General features: G+C 42.2%; 1 protein-coding gene across 6 annotated transcripts in view; it reads right to left on the reverse strand.

The window, feature by feature from the left end:
* The window catches only part of ZNF462 (zinc finger protein 462), a 717,470-nt gene that overhangs the window by 417,853 nt on the left and 287,448 nt on the right, over positions 1-12,169 (reverse strand). For all 6 annotated transcript variants that reach the window (XM_030194320.1, XM_030194319.1, XM_030194316.1 and 3 more), the window contains exon 3: positions 475-724. In XM_030194320.1, the coding sequence (XP_030050180.1) occupies positions 475-691 (217 nt within the window). In that variant the 5' untranslated portion in view covers positions 692-724. The remainder of the gene's footprint in view (positions 1-474; positions 725-12,169) is intronic.

A 12,169-nucleotide genomic window follows, 5' to 3' on the forward strand; every position in this document is an offset into this window, starting at 1 on the left:
CATTTTTTTTTACTTCCAAACTCCTGCACAGACAAACCATTACAATGAAAGCCCTAGCTCAGAGGCTCTCTCAAAACATGCTCCTGAAATCTGGCCATTAGGTGTCATTGTTAGATGATGTCCAGAGACTCCCTTCATCCCTCAGGGCTTGAGAATGCAGATTCTGCAGCATCCCCAGTGCCTCAGGAACAAAACCAAGCCTGGGAACCAAACTGTCAGGCTGGCCCAGGTCATTGAACATATTTTTTTTTATGGCTTGTTGAGTACAACTTCCAAGCAAAGCCAAACTTAACCATCCTTGTTTGGAACTATGATACATAAGACACAATGCAAGGCAGCTGGAAGGCATTCTAGCTACAGCAAAACAGAAAGGAGATTTAAAAGCAAAAACAGGAGGCTTACAGTTCTATCAAAAGCTAACCTTTGAAAAGTTCTTAATACTCCAATTAAAAAAAAAAAACTGACTGAATTTACCTGTGATCTCTGAAGCTCCAAACTCATCCTTTACTTGTGAGAATTCCACTTCTGTCTGACTGACCGTATGCATACCAACAGGTCTGGATTGGTTAATGCCATCCTCTGAAACATCTGTTGGCTGCACATAAGCTGTATGGACATCCTGAATGTGTCCCTTAAGCTCATCGTAGGACTGTGCTCGAAAATCACAGCCATCACACTGCAGGACCTCCATGATCTTCAATGGTGCTTTCACATGGGTAAAATTCTGGAAGAGAAAAATTAGAAAAACAAATACCTATTTAATCAAAGGCATAATACACAGAACAATTTAAGTGTAGGAGAAAGTAACTGAAAAAGTAAAACAGGATTCTTTTCAGTTAAATTTTTATTTAAAAAAAACTAATTATTTTTGGTTTTATCCTCTTAACCTTACTTGTTACTAGAACTAAAAGAAAACCAGGTGGAAGTAAATTAAGGCTTATTCTAGTGTATTACATTTTGTGGTATCTTCTATACTGCTCTAAGAGATAGCCACAAACCTCCACATATTTCACCCATCTGTAATATGTATGACAAAACAGGAATTACATAAATAGCTAACCAAAGCTGGAAAGATTGTGCGGGTATATAACTGCGTAACATCTACCAAAAAAACCCCAAAAAAACAGAAAGATAAAGGTCCGCCTCAACATATATACAGTCCTGTTAAACAAACTGAAGACTATTTTGATGTACAAATTAATTTTTTGGGTTCCCAGCATCCTAAATGGGTCATTTTGGTTTAGAGTTTAAGACTAAAGAATGGAATGGCAGACAGTATTCCATGATTTAAAAAAAAAAAATCCACTCCTGTATCACAGACTACAAAATGGTTCTATAGTATGATTAAAGTTCAATAATGATGTTCAGTGAATATTATGAAAGAAGGCACCGCTTCAGGATTCTGCACATATCAATGCTCTTCCCGATAAGCTTGTTGAAATAAACCTTTTCCCAAGAAATATTTTGGAAACAAAGCACAGACAGCAATGTGGTTTACTTAAAGGGTAGTTTGCAGACCCTCCCCCCCCCCCCCCCCCCCCCCCCCCAGATCCTTTTAGGCTAACAAAGTTAAAAGAATCAAGATACTCCAAGCTTTTGTGTCTCAGCAGCAGAGCAAGCTGTGTGGAAGAGGTTGCTATCTGCTCTGGATCAAATTACAGCAGTGCCTGAAGCCCCACCCCACATCTCCTTCAGCACACAGTCCATTAGATCTGAAATCAAAAAATTTCCACAGTGCAGATGACTCCAGCATTTAGAGCACTTCAGAGAAATGCAGATCATCTAGTTTTCATTACCTATTCCCCAAGCTTGTTCTTTCATTTCAGCCAAAGAATCCACAGTTCTGCTGAACACATTTATCATACTTTCAAAAAGCTCCTCGTCACTGAAGCTTTAAGCTGCCCTAGTCCTCTGAGCTTCAGAAGCAGCCATTTTAGCTCACACAAGCAAAGCATTCAGAAGCTCAGAGCTTCTAGCCTGCACACAACATGGCCACACTGATCACAGCTGTATCTCAGGCAGGCAAGATGCAGCCTGAATGCTAAGAAACCAGCTTCAGATGGACATGTCTTGCTTTTTAATAAAATAATAACAACTATTTCCATGTGTTACTAAAACAGCATTCTTTTCTCACCCCAATATGTTATTTACAAATGTCCTGAAGGTTCTTTAACCTCAGGAAGAACAGATTTGTAGGTTAATTCCTGCCAGAGGTCTCATGCATGTCCTAACATAGCCTCACAAGATGAGATAACACATCATTAAGCATCATTAGTAAGCACAGAAAACAAAAGACTTATCCAGAAGCTTCTACTCTCTTAGGATTCATGCTATAGAGAAGACTCTGACTCTGCTTGAGAATTCCAAAGTCTACAGACCTTGTTAATTGCCAGCCAGGCAGTCAGCTATCTTTTCAGTATAGCAAACCCCCTTCAGCAGACACACCCTGCAGCACAAAGGCTATAGCTATTCATTTCCATGAGGTTCTCTGAAAGCTTCATTATGTAGGAATATTTAAAAAATACAAATAAAAAAATGTATATTCTCAAAATGAAAATTCTCAAATTTACAGATCTAAAAGCATGGCTTATTCCACTTGGATTTTTTAGCATTGAAAAAAACGGGCAAAAAAGGAGGTTCTGAATAATGAAACAGAATAAATGAACAGCTGTTTCCACACTTCTAACATAACAATTCAAGAATTATGACCTGCAAGATACGATTTGATGTCTGTGAGTAACTCAAAATACCAGACCCCTTGTTCTGCTCCAGCAGAGATGAAAGAAGGGTTATGAAGTCATGAAACGCACCACACATTCAGAAAACAGGACAAAAGTCCTTTCAGCAGGTTCTAGTCTATATTATTATTGCAACATCAACTACAGAGTAGCTCTGAGTCAGAGAAGAGGTTAATCTTACAGCAGCTGGAGAGAACAACCAGATACAGCCTTCAATTTGATTCTTTTGTCATCAAGGACTGAAAGCAAGATGCAGCTTATTTTGTGAAGACTTTCTGTGCACATATTTCTCTTGAAGCCTCACGACACAAAGCATGAAGGAAAAACATACAACTGCCAGTGAACAGAGCACCAACAAATGCACCCGAAGCAGCAGCAGCAGATCTTCCTTTGTCTGTTATGGAATAAAGATCAACCCATTTTCTGTCACTCAACAATAAGCAGATTTGCACTAAGGATGCTAAGCTTGCATCAGAACACCGAGAAGAGGAACAATAAACTAAAGATTTGTGAATTTGGCCAAAACTATAAGGCAAACTACTGCAGCACTTTTCAGGTGGGCAAGTATCTGGTTCAGTAACAATATAGGTTTTATCTTCAAAACTTGGGTAAGCCAATTTCTAAAGCCCTTGTGGTAGACAAACAGCACAGACCTGTCTGAAATCTGGTCTCTTCAGAATGACTGATCTTAGATGTGTTTAAAAAAGGTGCTCTCTTTTGGGCATATTTAGGTTGGCAGGAATAAATCGCATGTTTAGTTGGCATTTCAACAGCACACACAGAGGCAACTGGTGAACCATTTGTTTAGGAAGGCTGAAGCATACAAAGAGAAGTGGTGGGAAGGATGGCCCTGGGATGCAAAGATTTTCTCTCTTCTTTAATTGTTTTAACCCCCACAAACTCTCAGATTCACATAATCTTCTGCTTTCTCCTCAATGAACACCCACTCTCATTCATTTGCTACCTCCTTTTACTGCTGCCTCTGTACAATACTCTCTGCCAGTGTTGCAGAGTCCAGCTGCTACCACCATCTTTTTCTAAAACCCAGGCTGAGGAATAGCATTGGGTGCCTTTGACCACACCCACTGTTTTATCTTCTCCTTGTTAGCCAGCACAAATACAGATGCCAAAAATGTGAATAATTAACCATGCACTCATTTTCAAAGGAAAACTACCCTTTATTCTCCCTTTGAAAATTATTTGCAAGCACTTTGCATCTACGAGCAAAACAAAGCTTTTAAGCATAAAAACCTCATAAACTAGCATACCAATGTTACATTAGCACAGCCTGCAAATCATCCTGAGATAGCTCTAATTATATTAAAGATTTACAGACAATGTGATACTATCAAATTGTGATCTTATTGCTTTGTGTAGGAAAGTATTGATGAGTGGAAAAAAATACGACAAAGAATTCCCAATCTCCAGGTGCAGTCTTTCTTTGCGAAGCATCAGCCTCCTCTTGCAAATATCAAAGAATACACCACAAACACAAATCCATTGTGATGACCATTACAGACTGTGGCATAGCCTTTGATAGGCTTGGAGGTTTAATATTTGTGACTGTCTCTGGGAAAAGTGACTAAAATAGCGGATCCAAAATGGGTAATTGATCTGTTGACAATGGCCGATTTTTCATGTCACAGGTCCATAAGCAGTCTGAAAATGTTGCTTGTTTGAATTTCTGTAACATTTATTCACATAAAAAGATAGGGTTTGGACTGTTGTATTGCAAATTGTTTGCTCTAACAAAATTCATTAAAACCTCATTTTTTGCTCTGGTGTCTTCAATCACTTTTACCCAGAGGTGGTCACATTTTTCTTCCACCCAAGAGCCATACACAATATCTTAACGCCTAATCCTGGGTGTTTATAAAATTATAAATTTAAGTGATTAATTTCCAAGTAATTAGAGCTTTTTTGCTTATCTGTTTTCACGTCACTACTGGTGAGGGATGGTGTGGGGAAGGAGTGGAAGCCCCACTGTAAGAAGTGGGGCTTCAACATTTATCCAATAAACTTCTTTAGCAACTGAGGGGGGAGGGGGTTAAAGTTGTTTATCAGTTAAAACCTAAAATCAGAAGCCGTAACTATCATAAACGCCTTCAATAATTATTATTTTTAGTTGTACAATATGTTATTTAGCCTAATAAAATGTTAATCTCCCTATTTGATGTCCATCTTTATCGTTTATTAAACTTGATATACCGTTAAGCTGCAAAGCAAATTGAAGTGGTTTACATTAACAATAAAAACAAACAAAACTCAGAACAAGGGAACTCCATTATGCGAAAGAAAAGAGATAATCATCCACACAAGAGGACCTTTCAAGATCCATCTATCCATTGCTCTAAATTGGGCCAGTCTACTCATCCTACGAATATATTCAGCAGTGTTCAATAACTATCAAAGGCAAGTTGAAACAAATAGGACTTTAGTAAAGTATGAAAATCGTATATGATTTTTCAAGCCTAAGTATTGAGGCAAAGAATTCCATAATGCTGGAGCCAGAAAATAGAAGGAGCTATTTCTAGCAGATTCCCATTTCGCAAGGGAAGGGGCAGGCAGAAAGATTCTGTTATCGTTCAGGGAATGTAGGGTTCGTTCTGGGGTAGGGAATATGAAAGGCAATAAGATATAATGGTACTCCCTGATAAAGAACTTTATGTGTCATGACTAAGGGGAAGATGAACTAAAAAATCGTTAAAGCCCTTCCCTTACCGATTCCCTTAGCGAATCGGTAAGGAACAGGCATGCATCAAGGAAAAGGAATGCAAATGAGCTGCTCGTTGTAGCTCACTTGCATTCTCTATTCCATTGGAAACCAGTCGGCCGGTCAAGCCTGCGCAGAGCAGCCAAGCGTTATGCTGGCTGCTCTGCGCATGCCAAGGACGTCCTTTATGGACGTCCTTCACTATAAAAAAAAAAAAAAAAAGACATCTCTGACGAGCAGCCAAGGATGTCCTTTATGGACGTCCTTCACTACCTTCCCGGGAATCCCTTTGGCCAAGCAGCGAGAAGCAGGAGAGAGACAAGGAGCTTAAGGTTGTTTTCAGCTTGCGCCCCCCCGGATCGGGACGTGCGAGGACACAAATCAAAACATTTTGGACGTCCCTCCCGCCTGGTCTCTCTCAGCCAATCACAGCGCATTTAGCTGTTACCAGTATCAGCTGAAAACTGCTTAAGCATCGCTTGCCTTTGTGCCAGGCTGAAAGAAAATAAAAAGCAGCTTTTCTGGGCTGGAAGGTTCACGTGAGAAAGAGACAGACATGGCAGCGTCCAGTAACTCCACTTGTCAGGTTCCTCCGTATTGTCAGGTTAGTTTTTATTCTCTTGCCTCTGAACTGTAGATTAGCTTGTAGCCTGTAAAAAGAACGTCTTTTTAGAGTGGGTTTTTTTTTTTTTTTGAGTGAAGGACGACGACATTTTTTTCTTCCGATTTGCTCCAACGAGAAGTGTAGACCTCCTGTTAGGTTTTTCAAGGTAAGGGGATCGGAAAACCGTAGTGCATCTCATTATAATAGCCTTGCAACTGTACTGCAGCTCATTATAATAGCCTTTGGATCATCTGCATTCCGTTTTCGTTTGCTGCTACCATGATCAGAAAATGGCTCGGAGAAACCTTTAGTGCATGCCACGGTTTACTACTTGCTCGTTAATGGCTCGTTAAGTTTAGTGCATCTGGCCCTAAGACTTTAAACCACATTCTGTATTCTATTGAAAGCCAATGCAACTGTTTCAAAAGCGGAGTCTTGTGATCCCTGCGCCTTGCCTGACAGAGTAATTTGACAGCCTTATTCTGTAATGTCTGTAACTTTTTTAGATTTGTTTTTGACAACCCTGCATATATTTATTTATTTATAGCATTTATACCCCGCTCTTTCCCACTCGATAGCAGGTTCAGTGCGGCTTACAATGTACAAAGTGTCGCAGAGATAACACAATGTATGGCTACAAAGTATCACAGAGGTAATACAATATATGGGTAAAAAGAATCACAAAGATAATACAATTGTATAGAGAAGGATGGGATGAAGATAGGTGGGGGGGGGTAGAGGCATGTTTAATGTTAGTGGTGTGGATTTTGAACGTAAATTAAGTTGGGTCGTTTGGATAGGCTTGTTTGAAGAGGTATGTTTTCAGCAGTTTTCGGAAGCGTAGGTGTTCATTTGTTGTTCGAATGAATCTTGGTATGGCATTCTTCACAGAGTAGGCAGAGAATGCTTAGAATGCCCCTCCCAGTGGCAATGATGGAGACAAAAACAGTGAAGGAATTCAAAATTGCAAGGGATAAACCCAGAGGATCTCTAAACAAAAAGAACTGGAATCAAAACAAAACTCAAATGATCTCATGGCTATTGATGTATTATGATGGGCAGGAGTGGTGCTAAGAAAGCAATTCCAGTAATTGGTAAGTAAAGGCTAGTGCCAGGCAGACTTCTAAGGTCCATGTCTTGAAAACAGCACACAGAACATAATCAAGTATGTGTATTTTATATCACATTCAGGTGCTATGTATGTCAAAGAGGGAGGTGAAGACATCTTAAGGATGAAATTCAAGAGAACTTTTCCAAAACTCACTCAGTCCATCAGCAGCAGTTTTGAGGAAAAAAAGGAAGTGGCTTTTGAACTGTGTAATTTTGCATAGAGTATTCAACACAAAGTCATTAAAATACCATGGACTTAGTGAGTTTTTGGCACAATGAATATGCTACAGTAAAATGTATGTTTTTTGTACTCCACCCAGAATTGTAGATAGTGCAGAGCATGATATTATAGTAACATAGTAGATGACGGCAGAAAAGACCTGCACGGTCCATCCAGTCTGCCCAACAACATAAACTCACATAATGAGCATTAATATAAGCATACAATAATGTACGCATCACGTCAGCATTCAAATAATGACAAATACATCTCAAGTGATGAAGTGCAAAGAATGGGAAAATTAGGTTCTTACCTTGGTAATATTCTTTCCTTTAGTCACAGCAGATGGATCCATTACGAATGGGTTGTGTCCACCTACCAGCAGGGGAAGATAGAGAACACTGAACACCATAGTGCCTCTAGGACGGCTAGTCCCATCTGCCTCTCAGTATTTTGAAGCTTCCAAAGCAGTGTTAAACCGCAAAGTAGCATAACATGAACTTTCCTCACAGCGAACTAACGCCCCAGAACAGGAGCAATAACACAAAGGAGGGACAAAATCAACCTCCTGTAGTAGAACAGAAATCCTAAAGACTGTTTGCTAACTTCTCCCAATGAGGGAACATGTCTGCAGGAAAAACTGAACACAAATCAGAGTCAATCAGGGAGGGGTCATGGATTCATCTGCTGTGACTAAAGGAAAGAAAATTACCAAGGTAAGAACCTAATTTTCCCTTCCTTGTCATCAGCAGCAGATGAATCCATTACGAATGGGATGTATCAAAGCAATCCCTAGATAGGGCGGGAACAAGCCACACCACGCGCAAGCACTTGTGCTCCAAAAAGCGCGTCCCTCCTGGCAGCCACATCCAGCCTGTAATGTTGGGCAAATGAGAGCTTAGAAGCCCAAGTAGCTGCACTACATATCTCTTGAAGAGAGAGTGCTCGCGTCTCAGCCCAAGAGGAAGAAATCGCTCTTGTGGAATGTGCCTTAAAGGCATCAGGCGAAGGCTGGCCAGATAGCAGGTATGCAGAAAAAATGGCTTCCTTAAGCCAACGAGCTATAGTGGCTTTAGACGCTGGAGACCCTCTGCGAGGACCTGAAAACAATACAAAAAGGTGATCAGAGGTCCTGAAAGTATTTGACATCTGCAGATACTGCAACAGAGCCCTGCGCACATCCAGAAGGTACAACTGCCCAAAAGATTCCGGAAACTCCTCCCTAGAAAAGGAGGGCAGATAAATAGGCTGGTTTAGGTGAAACGCTGAAACCACCTTAGGCAGGAAGGAAGGCACTGTACGTACCGTAACTCCGGACTCTGAGAATTGCAGAAATGGGTCTCGACAGGACAGCGCCTGGAGCTCAGACACCCGTCTCGACGATGTAATAGCCACCAAAAAGACTGTTTTTAGAGTCACATACTTCTCCGAAGCTCGCCTCAGCGGCTCGAAGGGTGAACACTGAAGAGCCTTTAATACTAGCCCCAGGTTGCAAGCCGGACAAGGGCCCGCATGGGAGGCCGGAGCCGAAGCACCCCTCTAAGAAACCGTGCAATGTCCGGATGTGCAGCCAGGGAGAGGCCCGAGACCTTCCCCTGAAAACATGCCAACGCTGCCACTTGAACACGCAGGGAATTATAGGCCAAGCCTTTTTGTACACCATCCTGCCAAAAAGTCAAGTATCAGCGAGACAGAAGCCCGCATGGGTGTGATCGCTTTAGAAACACACCGAGCCTCAAACTGGCGCCAAATCCGAGCATAGGCAACAGAAGTGGAACGCTTGCGGGCCTGCAAGAGAGTGGAGATGACCTTGTTAGAATAGCCCTTGTCTCTCAATTGCGCCCTCTCAATAGCCATGCCGTAAGACCAAAACAGCGTGGATCCTCCATGGTCACCGGGCCCTGCGTCAACAGGTTCGGTACCAGAGGCAAAGGAAGGGGAGCCTCCACCAGCATCCGCCGGAGGTTTGCATACCACGGCCGCCTGTGCCAATCCGGGGCAATGAGGATCACCACTCCTTGAAGCAGCCTAATTCGCAGGAGGAGTCGCCCTATTAAGGGCCAAGGAGGGAACACATCTAGAAATGTTAAGTAGTAGTAGGAGGCCCGGCGGCCAGGGTTGAGCCAAGGCATCCAACCCCGCTGAGCAATCTCTCCGTCTGCTGAAAAGGGACGGGACTGTGGCATTTGTGCTTGAGGCCATAAGATCCGCTACGGGCATTCCCCATTTGGCACAGATCTGAAGGAACACTTAATCTGCCAGTTCCCACTCCGCAGGATCGATTTGAGACCTGCTTAGAAAATTGGCTTGCACGTTGCTCTGACCTGCTATGTGAGCTGTTGTAGGAGGTGGAAGGCCTCCAATTATTTAATGTACAGAAATTAATGTCTCATATGTTGGACAGAGAGAAATGAAGGTTTCTTTCCTTCTAATCATGAGAAGCTTGCTGGCTTGCTGGAATGGCAATTACACTATAAGCCCTGATTGCCCACAATCTCTCCCATTGAATATGGTCAGGAGACAGAATTCTTTCCCATGCCCTTTGAAGTAAGGCTACTATCCAGGAGAGAATTACCCTTTTTACAACCATGAGAGGAAGACCAGGTAACACCTTGTTTCCTTCTCTACCTAGAACAATTCAAACACTATCTCCCTGATCCCTGGAGTCAATAGCAATAGTTCTATTGACAAGAGAAACCTAACACCTCTATAGGTTCTGAGAAATGTATTCTTGTGAGAAAGGCCGTAAAGATGAATAGAAGAGGTCCAAAACATTTGGACAACAGACCAAATGCATCTTCAAAAGAAAATATAAACAGATGCTATATATTTCTTTATTGTCAGGAGATCCTGCCTGACTGTAAGATGCTAATTAAGGGGGTGAGGAAACCCTCCCTCCTTCTTGTGCACCATGTATTGAAAGGGAAAAGAAATCCTATAAAATATTTCTCTGCCAGATAGGAGGTTGGGCAGTGTACATCTCTTTTGGCTCCCAAGCCAGGGAGTTTGGAAGGATGTCCTGTTCCCACTTTACATAAGTACATAAGTAATGCCATACTGGGAAAAGACCAAGGGTCCATCGAGCCCAGCATCTTGTCCACGACAGCGGCAAATCCAGGCCAAGGGCACCTGGCAACCTTCCCAAACGTACAAACATTCTATACATGTTATTCCTGGGATTTTGGATTTTTCCAAGTCCGTTTAGTAGCGGTTTATGGACTTGTCCTTTAGGAAACCGTCCAACCCCTTTTTAAACTCTGCTAAGCTAACCGCCTTCACCACATTTTCCGGCAATGAATTCCAGAGTTTAATTACACGTTGGGTGAAGAAAACTTTTCTCCGATTTGTTTTAAATTTACTACACTGTAGTTTAATCGCATGCCCCCTAGTCCTAGTATTTTTGGAAAGCGTGAACAGACACTTCACATCCACCTGTTCCACTCCACTCATTATTTTATATACCTCTATCATGTCTCCCCTCAGCCGTCTCTACTCCAAGCTGAATAGCCCTAGCCTCCTTAGTCTTTCTTCATAGGGAAGTCGTCCCATCCCCGCTATCATTTTAGTCGCCCTTCGCTGCACCTTTTCCAATTCTACTATATCTTTCTTGAGATGCGGCGACCAGAATTGAACACAATACTCAAGGTGCGGTCGCACCATGGAGCGATACAACAGCATTATAACATCCTCACACCTGTTTTCCATACCTTTCCTAATGATACCCAACATTCTATTCGCTTTCCTAGCCGCAGCAGCACACTGAGCAGAAGGTTTCAGTGTGTTATCGACGACGACACCCAGATCTCTTTCTTGGTCCGTAACTCCTAACGTGGAACCTTGCATGACGTAGCTATAATTCGGGCTCTTTTTTCCCACATGCATCACCTTGCACTTGCTCACATTAAACGTCATCTGCCATTTAGCCGCCCAGTCTCCCAGTCTCGTAAGGTCCTCTTGTAATTTTTCACAATCCTGTCGCGAGTTAACAACTTTGAATAATTTTGTGTCATCAGCAAATTTAATTACCTCGCTAGTTACTCCCATCTCTAAATCATTTATAAATATATTAAAAAGCAGCGGTCCTAGCACACACCCCTGAGGAACCCCACTAACTACCCTTCTCCATTGTGAATACTGCCCATTTAACCCCACTCTCGGTTTCCTATCCTTCAACCAGTTTTTAATCCACAATAGGACATTTCCTCCTATCCCATGACCCTCCAATTTCCTCTGTAGCCTTTCATGAGGTACCTTGTCAAACGCCTTTTGAAAATCCAGATACACAATATCAACCGGCTCCCCTTTGTCCACATGTTTGTTTACTCCTTCAAAGAATTGAAGTAAATTGGTCAGGCAAGATTTCCCCACACAAAAGCCGTGCTGACTCGGTCTCAGTAATCCATGTCCTCGGATGTGCTCTGTAATTTTGTTTTTAATAATAGCCTCTACCATTTTCCCCGGCACCAACATCAGACTCACCAGTCTATAATTTCCCGGATCTCCCCTGGAGCCTTTTTAAAAAATGGGCGTTACATTGGCCACCCTCCAATCTTCCGGTACCACGCTCGATTTTAAGGATAAGTTGCATATCACTAGCAGTAGCTCCGCAAGTTAATTTTTCAGTTCTATCAGTACTCTAGGATGAATACCATCTGGTCCAGGAGATCTCTTCAGTTTGCTGAACTGCCCTATTACGTCCTCCAGGTTTACCGTGAAGTCAGTAAGTTTCTCCGACTCGCTCCGCTTGAAATACCATTTACCGACACCGGTATCCCACCCAAATC

This window comes from Microcaecilia unicolor, chromosome 2, assembly GCF_901765095.1.
Source record: "Microcaecilia unicolor chromosome 2, aMicUni1.1, whole genome shotgun sequence".
In the NCBI taxonomy this organism is placed as follows: Eukaryota; Metazoa; Chordata; class Amphibia; order Gymnophiona; family Siphonopidae; genus Microcaecilia; species Microcaecilia unicolor.